This window comes from Ascaphus truei, chromosome 9 (genome assembly GCF_040206685.1).
Source record: "Ascaphus truei isolate aAscTru1 chromosome 9, aAscTru1.hap1, whole genome shotgun sequence".
In the NCBI taxonomy this organism is placed as follows: Eukaryota; Metazoa; Chordata; class Amphibia; order Anura; family Ascaphidae; genus Ascaphus; species Ascaphus truei.
In genome coordinates this window covers 24,055,039-24,075,671 of record NC_134491.1, presented here as the reverse complement: position 1 = coordinate 24,075,671, position 20,633 = coordinate 24,055,039, and the positions used below count along the sequence as shown (strand labels likewise).

The following is a 20,633-nucleotide window of genomic DNA, read 5'->3' as shown; positions in this document are numbered from 1 at the left end:
GTCTCTCTGAGAATTTAGAAGCTTGGTCTCCATTTAATGTGCCTGTTTTCTTCTTGGTTTACAGCCGACTTCGGGGTCGCGGCCAAAATTACAGCTACGATTGCCAAGAGAAAATCTTTCATCGGTACCCCTTACTGGTAACGATCATACCCCTTACTGGTAACGATCATACCCCTTACTGGTAACGATCATACCCCTTACTGGTAATGATCATACCACTTACTGGTAGCGCTCGTACCCCTTACTGGTAGCGCTCGTACCCCTTACTGGTAGCGCTCGTACCCCTTACTGGTAGCGCTCGTACCCCTTACTGGTAGCGCTCGTACCCCTTACTGGTAGCGCTCATTCCCCTTACTGGTAGCGATCATACTCCTTACTGGTAGCGATCATACTCCTTACTGGTAGCGCTCGTACCCTTTGCTGGTAGCGCTCATACCCCTTACTGGGAACGATCATACCCCTTACTGGTAACGATCATACCCCTTACTGGTAGCGCTCGTACCCCTTACTGGTAATGATCATACCCCTTACTGGTAGCGCTCGTACCCCTTACTGGTAACGATCATACCCCTTACTGGTAACGATCATACCCCTTACTGGTAACGATCGTACCCCTTACTGGTAGCGCTCGTACCCCTTACTGGTAACGATCATACCCCTTACTGGTAACGATCATACCCCTTACTGGTAACGATCATACCCCTTACTGGTAGCGCTGGTACCCCTTACTGGTAACGATCATACCCCTTACTGGTAACGATCATACCCCTTACTGGTAACGATCGTACCCCTTACTGGTAGCGCTCGTACCCCTTACTGGTAACGATCATACCCCTTGCTGGTAACGATAGTACCCCTTGCTGGTAGCGATCGTACCCCTTGCTGGTAGCGATAGTACCCATTGCTGGTAGCGATAGTACCCCTTGCTGGTAGCGATCGTACCCCTTGCTGGTAGCGATCGTACCCCTTGCCTGGTAGCGATAGTACCCCTTGCCTGGTAGCGATAGTACACCTTGCTGGTAGCGATAGTACCCCTTGCTGGTAGCGATCGTACCCCTTACTGGTAGCGATCGTACCCCTTGCTGGTAGCGATAGTACCCCTTGCTGGTAGCGATAGTACCCCTTGCTGGTAGCGATAGTACCCCTAGCTGGTAGCGATCGTACCCCTTGCTGGTAGCGATCGTACCCCTTGCTGGTAGCGATCGTACCCCTTGCTGGTAGCGATAGTACCCCTTGCTGGTAGCGATCGTACCCCTTGCTGGTAGCGATAGTACCCCTTGCTGGTAGCGATAGTACCCCTTGCTGGTAGCGCTCGTACCCCTTGCTGGTAGCGATAGTACCCCTTGCTGGTAGCGATTGTACCCCTTGCTGGTAGCGATTGTACCCCTTGCTGGTAGCGATTGTACCCCTTGCTGGTAGCGATTGTACCCCTTGCTGGTAGCGATAGTACCCCTTGCTGGTAGCGATAGTACCCCTTGCTGGTAGCGATAGTACCCCTTGCTGGTAGCGATAGTACCCCTTGCTGGTTGCGATAGTACCCCTTGCTGGTAGCGCTCGTACCCCTTGCTGGTAGCGATAGTACCCCTTGCTGGTAGCGATTGTACCCCTTGCTGATAGCGATTGTACCCCTTGCTGGTAGCGATTGTACCCCTTGCTGGTAGCGATTGTACCCCTTGCTGGTAGCGATTGTACCCCTTGCTGGTAGCGATTGTACCCCTTGCTGGTAGCGATTGTACCCCTTGCTGGTAGCGATTGTACCCCTTGCTGGTAGCGATAGTACCCCTTGCTGGTAGCGATAGTACCCCTTGCTGGTAGCGATAGTACCCCTTGCTGGTAGCGCTCGTACCCCTTGCTGGTAGCGCTCGTACCCCTTGCTGGTAGCGATAATACCCCTTGCTGGTAGCGATAGTACCCCTTGCTGGTAGCGCTCGTACCCCTTGCTGGTAGCGATAGTACCCCTTGCTGGTAGCGATAGTACCGCTTGCTGGTAGCGCTCGTACCCCTTGCTGGTAGCGATAGTACCCCTTGCTGGTAGCGATAGTACCCCTTGCTGGTAGCGATAGTACCCCTTGCTGGTAGCGATAGTACCCCTTGCTGGTAGCGCTCGTACCCCTTGCTGGTAGCGCTCGTACCCCTTGCTGGTAGCGCTCGTACCCCTTGCTGGTAGCGATAGTACCCCTTGCTGGTAGCGATAGTACCCCTTGCTGGTAGCGATAGTACCCCTTGCTGGTAGCGATAGTACCCCTTGCTGGTAGCGATAGTACCCCTTGCTGGTAGCGATAGTACCCCTTGCTGGTAGCGATAGTACCCCTTGCTGGTAGCGATAGTACCCCTTGCTGGTAGCGATAGTACCCCTTGCTGGTAGCGATAGTACCCCTTGCTGGTAGCGATAGTACCCCTTGCTGGTAGCGCTCGTACCCCTTGCTGGTAGCGATCGTACCCCTTGCTGGTAGCGATCGTACCCCTTGCTGGTAGCGATAGTACCCCTTGCTGGTAGCGATAGTACCCCTTGCTGGTAGCGATAGTACCCCTTGCTGGTAGCGATAGTACCCCTTGCTGGTAGCGATAGTACCCCTTGCTGGTAGCGATAGTACCCCTTGCTGGTAGCGATAGTACCCCTTGCTGGTAGCGATAGTACCCCTTGCTGGTAGCGATAGTACCCCTTGCTGGTAGCGATAGTACCCCTTGCTGGTAGCGATAGTACCCCTTGCTGGTAGCGATAGTACCCCTTGCTGGTAGCGATAGTACCCCTTGCTGGTAGCGATAGTACCCCTTGCTGGTAGCGATAGTACCCCTTGCTGGTAGCGATCGTACCCCTTGCTGGTAGCGATCGTACCCCTTGCTGGTAGCGATCGTACCCCTTGCTGGTAGCGATCGTACCCCTTGCTGGTAGCGATAGTACCCCTTGCTGGTAGCGATAGTACCCCTTGCTGGTAGCGATAGTACCCCTTGCTGGTAGCGATAGTACCCCTTGCTGGTAGCGATAGTACCCCTTGCTGGTAGCGATAGTACCCCTTGCTGGTAGCGATAGTACCCCTTGCTGGTAGCGATAGTACCCCTTGCTGGTAGCGATAGTACCCCTTGCTGGTAGCGATAGTACCCCTTGCTGGTAGCGATAGTACCCCTTGCTGGTAGCGATAGTACCCCTTGCTGGTAGCGATAGTACCCCTTGCTGGTAGCGATAGTACCCCTTGCTGGTAGCGATAGTACCCCTTGCTGGTAGCGATAGTACCCCTTGCTGGTAGCGATAGTACCCCTTGCTGGTAGCGATAGTACCCCTTGCTGGTAGCGATAGTACCCCTTGCTGGTAGCGATAGTACCCCTTGCTGGTAGCGATAGTACCCCTTGCTGGTAGCGCTCGTACCCCTTGCTGGTAGCGATAGTACCCCTTGCTGGTAGCGATAGTACCCCTTGCTGGTAGCGATAGTACCCCTTGCTGGTAGCGATAGTACCCCTTGCTGGTAGCGATAGTACCCCTTGCTGGTAGCGATAGTACCCCTTGCTGGTAGCGATAGTACCCCTTGCTGGTAGCGATAGTACCCCTTGCCTGGTAGCGATAGTACCCCTTGCTGGTAGCGATAGTACCCCTTGCTGGTAGCGATAGTACCCCTTGCTGGTAGCGATAGTACCCCTTGCTGGTAGCGATAGTACCCCTTGCTGGTAGCGATAGTACCCCTTGCTGGTAGCGATAGTACCCCTTGCTGGTAGCGATCCCCTTACTGGTAACGATCCCCTTACTGGTAACGATCCCCTTACTGGTAGCGGTCCCCTTACTGGTAACGATCCCCTTACTGGTAACGATCCCCTTACTGGTAACGATCATACCATTCCGCCTTTGTTGAGGGTTTGCTGTGCCGTGGTAAAGTGCCACGTGTCTTTCTCAGGATGGCCCCGGAAGTGGCTGCGGTGGAGAAGAATGGAGGTTACAACCAGCTGTGCGATATCTGGGCCGTCGGCATCACCGCGATAGAACTGGGAGAGCTGCAGCCGCCGATGTTTGACCTGCATCCCATGAGGTCTCTCGGTTATTTTGGATCCCACGCTTTTGTGATATTGACACAATGTAAACACAGATTTAGATTCTGCCCAATATACAGATGTATCCAGATCACCGCGGCTACGGCGATTGCGGCTTCGGCGATTGCGGCAGCGGTGGCTGCCCGGGTCTTTTCTCCCCGCGCCATGTTGCATGCTATACATGCTCGTATAAACTGTGTATGCATATAAATAACAGAATTAAAGAGGCAATCCAAGCAGCGTAAGTATTATCTACTACCACAGAACTGATTTATATTTTTTTTTAAAATGTAAGATATTGCTTGGATTGCTCCTTTAAAAAAAAAAAAATTCAAAATTACACACACCCGCGCATACGCACATACACACACGCACGGACACACGCATACACATACACACACACACGGACACACGCATACACACGCATACACATACATACACATACATACACACATACACACACATACACACACACATACATACACACACACACACATACACACACACACATACACACACATACACACACATACACACACATACACACACACACACACACACACACACACACACATTTTTAGCTATTTTTATCCCTACCTACCGTCTGTATGTATTATAATCTCTGTATCTGACCTTTATTGTGGTTTTAGTTTTTTGTCACTTAAATGTACGTTGCTAAATGCAATCTGGTGTAATCGGGCGTTTTGATGACCAGAAGAGCTAGCGCTCCGTTTGAATAACAGATTTGGGTAAGGACTCTTTATATCTTTGTGTTTATCTCGCTATTTTGCAGAGCTTTGTTTTTAATGTCAAAGAGCAACTTTCAACCTCCGAAACTAAAGGAAAAACCCAAATGGTGAGTCAAGTAGTGTATTGTTCCGGCTGTGTTACACAAACGTGAATACACTAGGTCACGGGTGGCCAACTCCAGTCCTCAAGGGCAGCCAACAGGTAAGGTTTTCAGCATATCCCTGCTTCAGCACAGGTGGCTCAGTCTTTGACTGAGCCACTGATTGAGCCACCTGTGCTGAGGCTGGGATAGCCTGAAAACCTGACCTGTTGGCTGCCCTTGAGGACTGGAGTTGGCCACCCCAGATTTAGAAGATCTTCTATGACATTTCAGCAAAACCTTTCTCCTTTTTCTCCCCTTCTCCCCCAAGGACGCCGGTATTTCATAACTTTGTCAAAGTGGCTCTAACAAAGAACCCAAAGAAAAGGCCGACTGCAGAAAGGCTGCTGACTGTAAGCGAGAGTAATGCTTTCTTATATACCTCTGTGCGCAGTACAATGCTTTCTTATATACCTCTGTGCGCAGTACAATGCTTTCTTATATACCTCTGTGCGCAGTACAATGCTTTCTTATATACCTCTGTGCGCAATACAATGCTTTCTTGTATACCTCTGTGCGCAGTACAATGCTTTCTTATATACCTCTGTGCGCAGTACAATGCTTTCTTATATACCTCTGTGCGCAGTACAATGCTTTCTTATATACCTCTGTGCGCAGCACAATGCTTTCTTATATACCTCTGTGCGCAGTACAATGCTTTCTTATATACCTCTGTGCGCAGTACAATGCTTTCTTATATACCTCTGTGCGCAGTACAATGCTTTCTTATATACCTCTGTGCGCAGTACAATGCTTTCTTATATACCTCTGTGCGCAGTACAATGCTTTCTTATATACCTCTGTGCGCAGTACAATGCTTTCTTATATACCTCTGTGCGCAGTACAATGCTTTCTTATATACCTCTGTGCGTAGTACAATGCTTTCTTATATACCTCTGCGCAGTACAATGCTTTCTTATATACCTCTGTGCGTAGTACAATGCTTTCTTATATACCTCTGTTCGTAGTACAATGCTTTCTTATATACCTCTGTGCGCAGTACAATGCTTTCTTATATACCTCTGTGCGCAGTACAATGCTTTCTTATATACCTCTGTGCGTAGCACAATGCTTTCTTATATACCTCTGTGCGCAGTACAATGCTTTCTTATATACCTCTGTGCGCAGTACAATGCTTTATTATATACCTCTGTGCGCAGTACAATGCTTTCTTATATACCTCTGTGCGCAGCACAATGCTTTCTTATATACCTCTGTGCGCAGTACAATGCTTTCTTATATACCTCTGTGCGTAGTACAATGCTTTCTTATATACCTCTGTGCGCAGTACAATGCTTTCTTATATACCTCTGTGCGTAGTACAATGCTTTCTTATATACCTCTGTTCGTAGTACAATGCTTTCTTATATACCTCTGTGCTCAGCACAATGCTTTCTTATATACCTCTGTGCGCAGTACAATGCTTTCTTATATACCTCTGTGCGCAGTACAATGCTTTCTTATATACCTCTGTGCGCAGTACAATGCTTTCTTATATACCTCTGTGCGCAGTACAATGCTTTCTTATATACCTCTGTGCGCAGTACAATGCTTTCTTATATACCTCTGTGCGTAGTACAATGCTTTCTTATATACCTCTGTGCGCAGTACAATGCTTTCTTATATACCTCTGTGCGCAGTACAATGCTTTCTTATATACCTCTGTGCGTAGCACAATGCTTTCTTATATACCTCTGTGCGCAGTACAATGCTTTCTTATATACCTCTGTGCGCAGTACAATGCTTTCTTATATACCTCTGTGCGTAGTACAATGCTTTCTTATATACCTCTGTGCGCAGTACAATGCTTTCTTATATACCTCTGTGCGCAGTACAATGCTTTCTTATATACCTCTGTGCGTAGTACAATGCTTTCTTATATACCTCTGTGCGCAGCACAATGCTTTCTTATATACCTCTGTGCGCAGTACAATGCTTTCTTATATACCTCTGTGCGTAGCACAATGCTTTCTTATATACCTCTGTGCGCAGTAAAATGCTTTCTTATATACCTCTGTGCGCAGTACAATGCTTTCTTATATACCTCTGTGCGCAGTACAATGCTTTCTTATATACCTCTGTGCGCAGTACAATGCTTTCTTATATACCTCTGTGCGTAGTACAATGCTTTCTTATATACCTCTGTGCGTAGTACAATGCTTTCTTATATACCTCTGTGCGTAGCACAATGCTTTCTTATATACCTCTGTGCGCAGTACAAAGCTTTCTTATATACCTCTGTGCGCAGTACAATGCTTTCTTATATACCTCTGTGCGCAGTACAATGCTTTCTTATATACCTCTGTGCGCAGCACAATGCTTTCTTATATACCTCTGTGCGCAGCACAATGCTTTCTTATATACCTCTGTGCGTAGCACAATGCTTTCTTATATAACTCTGTGCGCAGTACAATGCTTTCTTATATACCTCTGTGCGTAGTACAATGCTTTCTTATATACCTCTGTGCGTAGTACAATGCTTTCTTATATACCTCTGTGCGCAGCACAATGCTTTCTTATATACCTCTGTGCGCAGTACAATGCTTTCTTATATACCTCTGTGCGTAGCACAATGCTTTCTTATATACCTCTGTGCGCAGTAAAATGCTTTCTTATATACCTCTGTGCGCAGTACAATGCTTTCTTATATACCTCTGTGCGCAGTACAATGCTTTCTTATATACCTCTGTGCGCAGTACAATGCTTTCTTATATACCTCTGTGCGTAGTACAATGCTTTCTTATATACCTCTGTGCGTAGTACAATGCTTTCTTATATACCTCTGTGCGTAGCACAATGCTTTCTTATATACCTCTGTGCGCAGTACAAAGCTTTCTTATATACCTCTGTGCGCAGTACAATGCTTTCTTATATACCTCTGTGCGCAGTACAATGCTTTCTTATATACCTCTGTGCGCAGCACAATGCTTTCTTATATACCTCTGTGCGCAGCACAATGCTTTCTTATATACCTCTGTGCGTAGCACAATGCTTTCTTATATAACTCTGTGCGCAGTACAATGCTTTCTTATATACCTCTGTGCGTAGTACAATGCTTTCTTATATACCTCTGTGCTCAGCACAATGCTTTCTTATATACCTCTGTACGCAGTACAATGCTTTCTTATATACCTCTGTGCGCAGTACAATGCTTTCTTATATACCTCTGTGCGCAGTACAATGCTTTCTTATATACCTCTGTGCGCAGTACAATGCTTTCTTATATACCTCTGTGCGCAGTACAATGCTTTCTTATATACCTCTGTGCGCAGTACAATGCTTTCTTATATACCTCTGTGCGTAGCACAATGCTTTCTTATATAACTCTGTGCGCAGTACAATGCTTTCTTATATACCTCTGTGCGTAGTACAATGCTTTCTTATATACCTCTGTGCTCAGCACAATGCTTTCTTATATACCTCTGTGCGCAGTACAATGCTTTCTTATATACCTCTGTGCGCAGTACAATGCTTTCTTATATACCTCTGTGCGCAGTACAATGCTTTCTTATATACCTCTGTGCGCAGTACAATGCTTTCTTATATACCTCTGTGCGCAATACAATGCTTTCTTATATACCTCTGTGCTCAGCACAATGCTTTCTTATATACCTCTGTGCGCAGTACAATGCTTTCTTATATACCTCTGTGCGCAGTACAATGCTTTCTTATATACCTCTGTGTGCAGTACAATGCTTTCTTATATACCTCTGTGAGCAGTACAATGCTTTCTTATATACCTCTGTGCGCAGTACAATGCTTTCTTATATACCTCTGTGCGCAGTACAATGCTTTCTTATATACCTCTGTGCGCAGTACAATGCTTTCTTATATACCTCTGTGCGTAGTACAATGCTTTCTTATATACCTCTGTGCGTAGTACAATGCTTTCTTATATACCTCTGTGCGTAGTACAATGCTTTCTTATATACCTCTGTGCGCAGTACAATGCTTTCTTATATACCTCTGTGCGCAGTACAATGCTTTCTTATATACCTCTGTGCGCAGTACAATGCTTTCTTATATACCTCTGTGCGCAGCACAATGCTTTCTTATATACCTCTGTGCGTAGCACAATGCTTTCTTATATACCTCTGTGCGCAGTACAATGCTTTCTTATATACCTCTGTGCGCAGCACAATGCTTTCTTATATACCTCTGTGCGCAGTACAATGCTTTCTTATATACCTCTGTGCGCAGTACAATGCTTTCTTATATACCTCTGTGCGCAGTACAATGCTTTCTTATATACCTCTGTGCGCAGTACAATGCTTTCTTATATACCTCTGTGCGCAGTACAATGCTTTCTTATATACCTCTGTGCGCAGCACAATGCTTTCTTATATACCTCTGTGCGCAGTACAATGCTTTCTTATATACCTCTGTGCGCAGTACAATGCTTTCTTATATACCTCTGTGCGCAGTACAATGCTTTCTTATATACCTCTGTGCGCAGCACAATGCTTTCTTATATACCTCTGTGCGCAGTACAATGCTTTCTTATATACCTCTGTGCGCAGCACAATGCTTTCTTATATACCTCTGTGCGCAGTACAATGCTTTCTTATATACCTCTGTGCGCAGTACAATGCTTTCTTATATACCTCTGTGCGCAGTACAATGCTTTCTTATATACCTCTGTGCGCAGTACAATGCTTTCTTATATACCTCTGTGCGCAGTACAATGCTTTCTTATATACCTCTGTGCGCAGTACAATGCTTTCTTATATACCTCTGTGCGCAGTACAATGCTTTCTTATATACCTCTGTGCGTAGTACAATGCTTTCTTATATACCTCTGTGCGTAGTACAATGCTTTCTTATATACCTCTGTGCGCAGTACAATGCTTTCTTATATACCTCTGTGCGCAGTACAATGCTTTCTTATATACCTCTGTGCGTAGCACAATGCTTTCTTATATACCTCTGTGCGCAGTACAATGCTTTCTTATATACCTCTGTGCGCAGTACAATGCTTTCTTATATACCTCTGTGCGCAGTACAATGCTTTCTTATATACCTCTGTGCGCAGTACAATGCTTTCTTATATACCTCTGTGCGCAATACAATGCTTTCTTATATACCGCTGTGCGCAGTACAATGCTTTCTTATATACCTCTGTGCGCAGTACAATGCTTTCTTATATACCTCTGTGCGCAGCACAATGCTTTCTTATATACCTCTGTGCGTAGCACAATGCTTTCTTATATACCTCTGTGCGCAGTACAATGCTTTCTTATATACCTCTGTGCGTAGCACAATGCTTTCTTATATACCTCTGTGCGCAGTACAATGCTTTCTTATATACCTCTGTGCGCAGTACAATGCTTTCTTATATACCTCTGTGCGCAGCACAATGCTTTCTTATATACCTCTGTGCGCAGTACAATGCTTTCTTATATACCTCTGTGCGCAGCACAATGCTTTCTTATATACCTCTGTGCGCAGTACAATGCTTTCTTATATACCTCTGTGCGCAGTACAATGCTTTCTTATATACCTCTGTGCGTAGCACAATGCTTTCTTATATACCTCTGTGCGCAGTACAATGCTTTCTTATATACCTCTGTGCGCAGTACAATGCTTTCTTATATACCTCTGTGCGCAGCACAATGCTTTCTTATATACCTCTGTGCGCAGCACAATGCTTTCTTATATACCTCTGTGCGCAGCACAATGCTTTCTTATATACCTCTGTGCGCAGCACAATGCTTTCTTATATACCTCTGTGCGCAGCACAATGCTTTCTTATACACCTCTGTGCGCAGCACAATGCTTTCTTATACACCTCTGTGCGCAGCACAATGCTTTCTTATATACCTCTGTGCGCAGTACAATGCTTTCTTATATACCTCTGTGCGCAGTACAATGCTTTCTTATATACCTCTGTGCGCAGTACAATGCTTTCTTATATACCTCTGTGCGCAGCACAATGCTTTCTTATATACCTCTGTGCGCAGTACAATGCTTTCTTATATACCTCTGTGCGCAGTACAATGCTTTCTTATATACCTCTGTGCGCAGCACAATGCTTTCTTATATACCTCTGTGCGCAGCACAATGCTTTCTTATATACCTCTGTGCGCAGTACAATGCTTTCTTATATACCTCTGTGCGCAGTACAATGCTTTCTTATATACCTCTGTGCGCAGCACAATGCTTTCTTATATACCTCTGTGCGCAGCACAATGCTTTCCGCACCGAATAATTTACTCCTGGCACCCAGCGAGTTTTCCAATACAACAAGTCATTATCATGTGTTGTGGGAGCGAAGCCTCCCATCTGAAAGGCAGCCTCCATGATCCCGGGATGGTGTTTGCTAAATGCAGCTAAGTGGCGTTCTATTAGGTGCGCTGTACGCCGAAATATTAGGATTAAAGTGATATATATCTCGATCATTTTGGTGAACCGACATAGAAATATGCAGCCATGGAAAATGCCTGTAGACATGCAGACGTGGAGTCTTTGTTTAATTAATTCCACTTGGGGAAATCTACATGTGGATGATTCTTCTTAAGCCCGTCACTCCTGGAGGAGCCGGTGATGCAGGGTAAACACGGCATCGGTAGCAACGTGTAAGAGAGACGGTTATGAAATGGACTTTACCTTATTATTTTTCAGCATGCTTTCGTAGCCCAAGGGACTCTCTCAAGAGTTCTTGCAGTGGAGCTGTTGGATAGAGTCAACAATCCAGACAACCATCAGCATTACACTGAGCCTGATGACGATGACATAGAGGTGAGCTGTAAACTTGTACGGTGATGGGGATGTCCAGGACGTGCATATCTAACTCCTTGGCAGTCGGATGCCTGCTATGCAGGTGATAGATTTGTAGGCAAAGGTGGAAGGCTGAGCATGGCCAGGTATGAACCTGGAATGCATGCTCCGCATCGTCTGCTATCGAGTGAACTTGAGAAGGAGCAAAACCTGATCCCTGTGAGTAATCTCCCGGATCTCACGTTTTCTGCCATTGTGAATGTTTTTTTGTTTTCTTTTACACAGTTTTTGTGGGTATTGACCAACTTTATTATTTCCTTTTTCTGGTTCGTACAATTGTCCCATGTTTGACCTATAACTTCCTGCAAAGTGCATCCCTAATTATCAGTGCAAATCCACAGGGCAATATCAGATAGCATTGCCTTGTGATATATATCCTATGTACGCATGTCTAGATATATATCCTTGTGATATATATCCTATGTATGTATGTATATATCTATCTATATCCTTGTGATGTGATATATATCCTATGTATATATGTATATAAGGATATAGATATATACATACGATATTTATCTGTATCCTTGTGATATATATCATGTGTGTTTATGTATATATCTATATACTTGTGATTATATATTGTATGTATGTATGTATATATCTATATCCCTTGTATGTATGTATGTATGTATATATCTAGACTATATCTATATCCTTGTGATATATATCCTGTGTATGTATGTGCATATATCTATATCCTTGTGATATATACTGTATGTATGTGCATATATATCTATCTCTCTATCTCTCAATCTGCCCTTTTTGTCTTGGCTGATAATTCTCCAATACCAGCTCCTTGTCTGTATAAGTGAGATTAAGCAGACTAGAAACATGTGATTGTATCTTACAATTTCCTGCTAGTTGGTGAGAAGAATCCTCCCTCACTATTACAGAAACGCACATTGTCCAGGAAACAAATCGCTTTCCCAATTTTATGAAAACAATATGTTGCAAAGATGATAAAAAAAAAATCTTCTTTAAAACTTGATAACATCTTGGAAAACTGTGAAAACGGGATATTTGGTAATATCAAAATATGATAATGGGTTGGAAGCTTGTTTACTGTCTGTACCAGATACCCAATAAAAATTTGATGTGGAAAAAAAAAAAAAACTTCAAAAAATCTATATATCTATATCAAAATAATAATAGGATAACTCAATCAAATATATGCGCAATGCATTAAAACAATATTATATTTTACAAACCCTCTTCCCTGCTTTGCTTTAGAGGTTGCAAGAGAGGGGTACAATGTCCCACCCCTGGTGGGAGTGTCCTGATGTGTTGGTTGTATGGAAACAGGGCTACAGCCTCATATTTAGTTTACCGGGCCTTAGGATCAACCCTAGTCCATGGCAGGCCCTTCTCACCAACCAGAAGATATCCGGAAACACGCCCTGAAGTTAATGACACAAATACTCACGGCTACACAATGTTATATTGCGGCTTCTTGGAGACAAAAATGCCCGACCAATATTAGAAGAAGAAAAAAGAAAATGGCGCATCCTCGTGATGGAGAAAAGAACAGCCCTCCTGAATGACAAAGTGGCTACGTTTGGGAGAGTCTGGGGCCAGTGGTAGGCGAGGAAGGACCCTCGAGGCTCCCGTACACAAGCACTCACCCTCTAAACATTTATAGGAGCTACTGTACCATAAACATAGAGCCCCATGTAGAACGGGAGCTTAGACATCTTGCCAAGCCACCTGTCCTGGGGAGATCTGAACTATTACTACCAGCCTCTGCCGGGATTGGAGGCGCCCAGTCACCGTGCAGGGCAGCTACTTTTTAATATAATATGCTGAGAGATGAGCTCCCCGTAATGTACCTGATTTGGTTTCTCCAGCGTCTCTCAGCATTGAGTTCTCCTGTGACATCGTTGGACCGCGACCAATCCTGCCTTGCTTCCTGGAGTATCCCTCCAGTTCAACACCACCACCACTGCCTGATCCTTCAACCGCTTCCCCTGGTGGTGAACAGCAGGCATACACCAAGAAACAAGGCAGATCTGGTCGCTATAGTTGGTTCTTCTGTCCCTGCTACTGATACATCCCATAGCTGACATGTGTAAATACTGTAATGTTCCCAAGAGGCCGGGCTGGTCAAATGGAAGACTCTGGGTGGGTCAACTTTGATTAGATCCCAAAGAAAGCTTTGAGAGCGCCACAGCTCGTGACTCTAAAGGAAGAGAATGACTATCAATGTGCCTAATTGTCTGGACTCTCCTGATTAAGTCCACATGTAGACAGAGATTTCATTGAATAGCCCTGCCAAAGGATGTTCGGTTTCTAAGCACTAGCAGGGGAATGCAGCACACAGCGTTGCTGAGCGTGCATGGTGTAGGGTGGTGAAAATGAATGCATTTCAGTGTGATCTTTTTCATCTTGTGCAGCCCATCTCTGTGGTGCGACATACCATCCGCTCTACTAACAAAGGTTCACGAGCAGAGAGGACGGCATCAGAAATCAATTGTAAGTCGCCTGACCGCTTTAGTGATGTCTACTGTATTTACAAACCCTCCGAGATACGGAACATTTACATGGGAACGATTCACATTTGAAAGGATCTATGTCTACGAGACGATCTAAGTGTCGTCTTGTACACTGTAAACTTTACCATACTCTGGGTCCACCAAGCTGACATTGCTCTAGATCAGGGGCGGCCAACTCCAGTCCTCAAAGGCCACCAACCGGTACGTTTTTCAGGATATCCCTGCTTCAGCACAGGTGGCTCAGTCTTTGACTGAGCCACTGATTGAGCCACCTGTGTTCAAGCAGGGATATCCTTAAAACCTGGCCTGTTGGTGGCCTTTGAGGACTGGAGTTGGCCACTCCTTACCTAGATGCATCTAGCTACTTGTCTAAGACTTGACAAATGGGGGTCACCAGTAGGTTCCAGACCATTAACAAGCAAGAAGCCTGCAGCCACTTAGCCCTCAATCAATCACTGTAAAGGTGCATTTCCACTTTGGGAACCCCACTAAAACCCAATATGGAGTATGAATTCATGAGCCTGAACTTCTTTGAATTATACAACAAAAACATTATTCGAGTTAGTTGTAAACCACTCACCTCCCACTCGCCTCCCACTCGCCTCCCACTCGCCTCCCACTCGCCTCCCACTCGCCTCCCACTCGCCTCCCACTCGCCTCCCACTCGCCTCCCACTCACCTCCCACTCACCTCCCACTCACCTCCCCAATACCCTGGACTGTTTTTTTTTTTTCCCCAGTTGACCAGCTGCAGTTTGAGCCTCCCCTACGGAAGGAGACTGAAGCCAACGAAGAAGTGGTGAGTCCCACCGGGAAGATCTCTACCAGGGGCGGCCAACGCCAGTCCTCAAGGGCCACCAAGAGGTCAGGTTTTAAGGATATCCCTGCTTCAGCACAGGTGGCTCAACCAGTAGCTGAAGCAAGGATATCCTTAAAACCTGACCTGTTGGTAGCCCTTGAGGACTGGCGTTGGCTTCCTGTGTCCGATTACAATTCATGTGTTTTATAGAAGGAAGCTACATGGTTTTCAGTAACGATCACTGTGCATTTAACCACTAGTTTGTGCTCTGGTTCACGTTGCATTTTTAGCGTGAACTGTTGCATCCTCATATTTACTGACTCTGGTATATTTGTCGTGACACTGGTATACTGTATGTGCCGTGACACTGGTATACTGTATGTGCCGTGACACTGGTATACTGTATGTGCCGTGACACTGGTATACTGTATGTGCCGTGATACTGGTATACTGTATGTGTCGTGATACTGGTATACTGTATGTGTCGTGATACTGGTATACTGTATGTGTCGTGATACTGGTATACTGTATGTGCCGTGATACTGGTATACTGTATGTGTCGTGATACTGGTATACTGTATGTGCCGTGATACTGGTATACTGTATGTGCCGTGATACTGGTATACTGTATGTGCCGTGACACTGGTATACTGTATGTGCCGTGACACTGGTATACTGTATGTGCCGTGACACTGGTATACTGTATGTGCCGTGACACTGGTATACTGTATGTGCTGTGACACTGGTATACTGTATGTGCCGGGACTCTGGTATACTGTATGTGCCAGGACTCTGGTATACTGTATGTGCCAGGACTCTGGTATACTGTATGTGCCAGGACTCTGGTATACTGTATGTGCCAGGACTCTGGTATACTGTATGTGCCAGGACTCTGGTATACTGTATGTGCCGGGACTCTGGTATACTGTATGTGCCGGGACTCTGGTATACTGTATGTGCCGGGACTCTGGTATACTGTGTGTGCCGGGACACTGGTATACTGTGTGTGCCAGGACTCTGGTATACTGTATGTGCCGGGACTCTGGTATACTGTATGGGCCGTGACACTGGTGTACTGTATGTGCCGGGACTCTGGTATACTGTATGTGTCGTGATACTGGTATACTGTATATACCAAGTTTCTCCTGTATTGAAGGCATTTTCCTTGGCACCAAGCGTCGCCTTCAGCCAGTGTGTATATATCGGGAAATGGATTCACTGAAGCGGTAGAAATTCTCCTTAAGGCTTTGCTCACACTTCCTGTGCGACCGCGCGCCCTCCTGCAGCCCCAGCGATCTGTGCACTTGGCTGCAGGAGATTGGGAAGGCGATGCGGGGACGCGGCAAACGCGCCATGGACGCGTCACAAAGCTGCTTCCCCCTCATTGGCTGAACCAGCTCGCGTGATGCTGACGTCACGCGACTGCAGCCTGTAAAGACACATTGACTTGTTTCGCCAAACTGCAGCAGCGTCGACGCACTACATCGCCGCCAGTACTATGCTACCTGCAATAAGACGAGCATAGAAGGGTAGCGTCGACGCAACCATGAGCGCAGCCTTAAAGGGGATCCCTGCTAAACATTATGTGAAGTGAATGCTGCTTCCCCCACCCAGGCTTTGGTTTATCTCTTGCTGTCATTTATAGAAACCGCATGAGCCGCCATAATATAAATTGTGCGTTTGTAGGAAGATGATGCGATCTGCCCCCTGCGGTGTTATAGCAGAGGTGGGCAACTCCCGTCCTCATGGGCCACCAACTGGTCTGCTTTTAAGGATATCCCTGCTTTGTGCCACCTGTGCTGAAGCAGGGATATCCTTAAAATCTGACCTGTTGGTGGCCCTTGAGGACTGGAGTTACCCACCCCTGCATTATAGGCATTTGATATTACCCACCACTGTAGTATAGAGCTCAGACCCTTGTAGCAACTTGACTGCCACCTGCTGGTGCTTTGTAAAATTAGCATTGGAAGTCTTTCTGTTGTGTGCAAAACTCGGTGCTCTGTCCGGGGAGATATGTGTCTGGGAGGCTACAGTGGAGCCCTCCCCGAAGTCCCAACAGAGCAGGACATGCTCAGGAAGCGAGATACTGACATGATATGCTTTTAACTCCTATAGGCTTCTGAGGGAGGAGGCGGTGTGGCTGTTTTAATATATAGTAGTTTGATGTATAACTTCAACACCTTTTCAGAGTGGAAGCCGAGAACACGAGTTTGCATCGCAGTGGAATGCCTTTGCCAACGGCGGAAACAGCGAGTAAGTGACATGAACAATAAATAGGGTTATTTGTACGCTTATTATGGGTGTTCGCACAGAGAGCCGTCATCCTTATAAGCTGATTATTTTCAGGTTGGGGCAGCGTATAATTGGTCAACATAATGCTGAATTCCTGGCTATTATGCAGCGTTTAGACTTTCGGAGCCTTAGGGTAAGATGGGAAGAGAGTGAGCACTTATGGGTTCGGTCACTTATCCATTATTGTTAAAGGATAGTTTGTCATGAAATTTAAATTAGATTGTGGTGGGGGGGGGGGGGGGAGAAGGGAAGGAGAGGGAAATAAAGTGTGTGTGCATTAGATATATATATTCTCACCCAGTACAGGGAATTATAATCCAATAAGCGCAACAAAGTCAGACAGGCAAGGAAATCCCTGCCCCGGAGAGCTTACAATCTAAGCCTTGCAGAAAGCCAGGCACCTCTGTTATTTTACCAGGCAACAATAACACTGTGTAACCCTTAAAGTAGATGTAGGTTGCCGTGTGCTCCGAGCCCAGTGTCCTCTTTAAATGCCCCAGTCCTGCGCAACCTCGCCAGTGTCGAAGGACATTTAAAGATGGCGCCGGAGTGGCGGGTGCACGCGGGACTCGGAGCAGCAGGGGACATTGACGAGGGCGCTCGGCCACGCGGGACATTGACGGCGCGGGAGAGGGCACGCAGGACCTGTCCCTTGCTGCTGCACCCGGGTCTTTAAATGTCCTTCGACATTGACATGGTTGCACAGGACTCGGACATTTAAAGATCGCGCCGGGGTTGGAACGTGCAGGCGGCAAAAAGGCAACAATGTTGCACTTACCTTCTTGCTGCCTGCCCTTTCAGTGTCCTGACGTCACGCGGCGACGCGTTTCCATGACAACATGAGTGGCATCACGTTGTCATGGAAACACGTCGTTGCAGGAGGAGGGGCGACTGTGTGTGTGTGTAACTTACACAATGTATTTTGTTTTTGTTTAGTTCCACAATGAAGAGAATTGTCCCGCCGCCGCTGCCTCCCAAGGTGATGTCTCTTGCACTGTTTCATTGCTGACCGATGCACTGATGACCTGACAGAGTAGCGGGTTCTGTGTTTCAAGTTAGGGGACTAACCCAATTTCCAAACCTACCAAAGCCCTTTGAAAATGGGATGTTGAGAGGTGTGACCGGTGCCGTTTTTTAAATAATTTAACATTCGACTTAAAGAAAAGTATCGATGCTCAAATCAAAGATTTTGTTAAAACGCGGGTCAGTTACCCAGATTGAATGCCTTAAAATTGTCACTGTCCGTAAACGGTGGTCCTATGAGGGACAGCCCCTTAACCGCGTTCATTTCAGCTCCAGCGATCCCCTGCTTCCCAAGATACAGATCTCTAAAGGTGCGGCTGGTATCTAGTCGGGCCAGAAAGAACCCGCAAGGGACGACATTACGTGACCTTTCAAGAGGCCGTCCAAGCAGCGTCCTAAAAATATATATTTTTCTTTTAATATATGAAGCCTTTGATTAACTTTACTGAACACTAATTACCTAAGCTGACGATTGATTGGTTCTTCCGTGATCGATCAGCAGAGATCCTGCTTCCCAGGGTTCACTAAATGGCCTACAGAAAAGAAGGGGGAGCACAGATTAAGGGATAGTGGGGGTAATAAAAACGAGGTGATAAGGTTTGGGTGTATTAATACTCAAACTGGTGATTCTGGGGGTAGTGATGTGTAAAATATTATATCAAAATCACTTACACGGCCTTGTGCAAGGGCTATTGCATCAAGGTTTCTTTTGTTCTTTATTTCTTTGTTCTGCTGGTGTGGCGGTCTGTCTTCCCTGGTGTATGTAGTATCTTCTTCAATCTGCTTGCAGCTCTTGGCTGTGGTATCCCCCTCAGAACAAATGAACAGGTATTAAGGGACAGAGCAGATGTTAATTTAACAATAGTGCCTAGCTTTGGTGATCACAAAAAAATAAAGCAGAATAAACTGCAATCACTCACACGGGTGAGTGTGATCTTTAGGAAGGTATCTTTCCTCCTCTCCACATAGGAAGTCTCTTTACTCTGTAACTCATGGGACACCAGAAAATGGTGGGGATGAATGAATAAATAAATCAAAATGATACTCACACGGCCTTGTGTGAGCACACACTAGAAATGGTATCTTTATGTTCTCTGTGAGCTTCAATACTGGCTCTATGGCACAGTTGAAGCTTGAATTTCCCCTCTGTGTGGTAGTGTAAAAAAGTGATAAATCCCTCTAAAATGAAGTTCCAACCGTTCTCTTTATTTAAAAACTAAAACAATAAAAAATGCACTTAGATCAAAACGAAGTAAGAATATTAAAATAACAGCCAGTCTTTAGGATGGTGGTATAAGACGCGTGGTGCGCAGCTAACTGAATCCGTGTCCGGGTATAGTGCTGCGCCTCCGTTGTCCTACTCCTGACAACGGCTGTGATGGTTCAAAATGCTTAAAGGATTCGAGCAACGCGTTTCGCCCTTTCTTGGGCTTCCTCAAGCATTTTGAACCATCACAGCCACCGTCAGGAGTAGGACAACGGAGGCGCAATAATACCTGTTCATTTGTTCTGAGGGGGATACCACAACTAAGAGCTGCAAGCAGATTGAAGAAGATACTACATAGATCAGGGAAGACAGACCGCCACACCAGCAGAACAAAGAAATAAAGAACAAAAGAAACCTTGATGCAATAGCCCTTGCACAAGGCCGTGTAAGTGATTTTGATATAATATTTTACACATCACTACCCCCAGAATCAGCAGTTTGAGTATTAATACACTCGAACCTTATCTCCTCATTTTTATTACCCCCACTATCCCTTAATCTGTGCTCCCCCTTCTTTTCTGTATTCCATTATCGTTAAGGATCCTGGATAGATCCCGGTGGGGTCTGAGTCATAGGAAGGGACTGCGAAGCCAAGGGGATTCCAATAAACTCAATAAGGTCATAATATCTTGTATACTTATTTTCCCCAAACATTCTATTTTGAGGTAGCGCCCGGCTACTTTTCTTCATTATTGTTTCACTAAATGGCCGCCTTTCCAACATAATCAATCCTTCAGTCAGTGTAACTCAGCAGCTACAAGGTATTCTCGTATTACTAAGGTAACATGATCTATTATTAAAGCTTGCAGCTCAAACTGTGGGGAATATTGGCAACAAATGATCCCAAACAGAAAAGTGTTACTAAGATCTTGCACTGCTGGGGAAGGGTGCTAAAGCCTGCTATAGCAATCAAAGGATGCTCAGTGTATTAAAACTCATTAAAAATGGCATTAAAAGTAAAAAAAAAAGTGGGCGCCCCCCTGGAGAGAATTTCCAGCGGGGCCGCGGCGGATATAGAGGTCCCGCGCTCTCCCCCAAGGCACTTAAATAAAATGCCGGGGGGGGACCACGCGAGGCC

At 45.7% G+C, this 20,633-nt stretch overlaps 1 protein-coding gene across 4 annotated transcripts in view; it reads left to right on the top strand.

Moving 5' to 3' along the window:
* Window positions 1-20,633, top strand: part of MAP4K5 (mitogen-activated protein kinase kinase kinase kinase 5) — a 77,053-nt gene that overhangs the window by 36,925 nt on the left and 19,495 nt on the right. For all 4 annotated transcript variants that reach the window (XM_075613832.1, XM_075613835.1, XM_075613834.1 and 1 more), the window contains 9 exons: window positions 65-137; window positions 3,885-4,016; window positions 4,811-4,873; window positions 5,178-5,259; window positions 11,528-11,644; window positions 14,077-14,155; window positions 14,915-14,973; window positions 17,162-17,226; window positions 18,202-18,244. In XM_075613832.1, coding sequence (XP_075469947.1) covers window positions 65-137; window positions 3,885-4,016; window positions 4,811-4,873; window positions 5,178-5,259; window positions 11,528-11,644; window positions 14,077-14,155; window positions 14,915-14,973; window positions 17,162-17,226; window positions 18,202-18,244 — 713 coding nt within the window. The remainder of the gene's footprint in view (window positions 1-64; window positions 138-3,884; window positions 4,017-4,810; window positions 4,874-5,177; window positions 5,260-11,527; window positions 11,645-14,076; window positions 14,156-14,914; window positions 14,974-17,161; window positions 17,227-18,201; window positions 18,245-20,633) is intronic.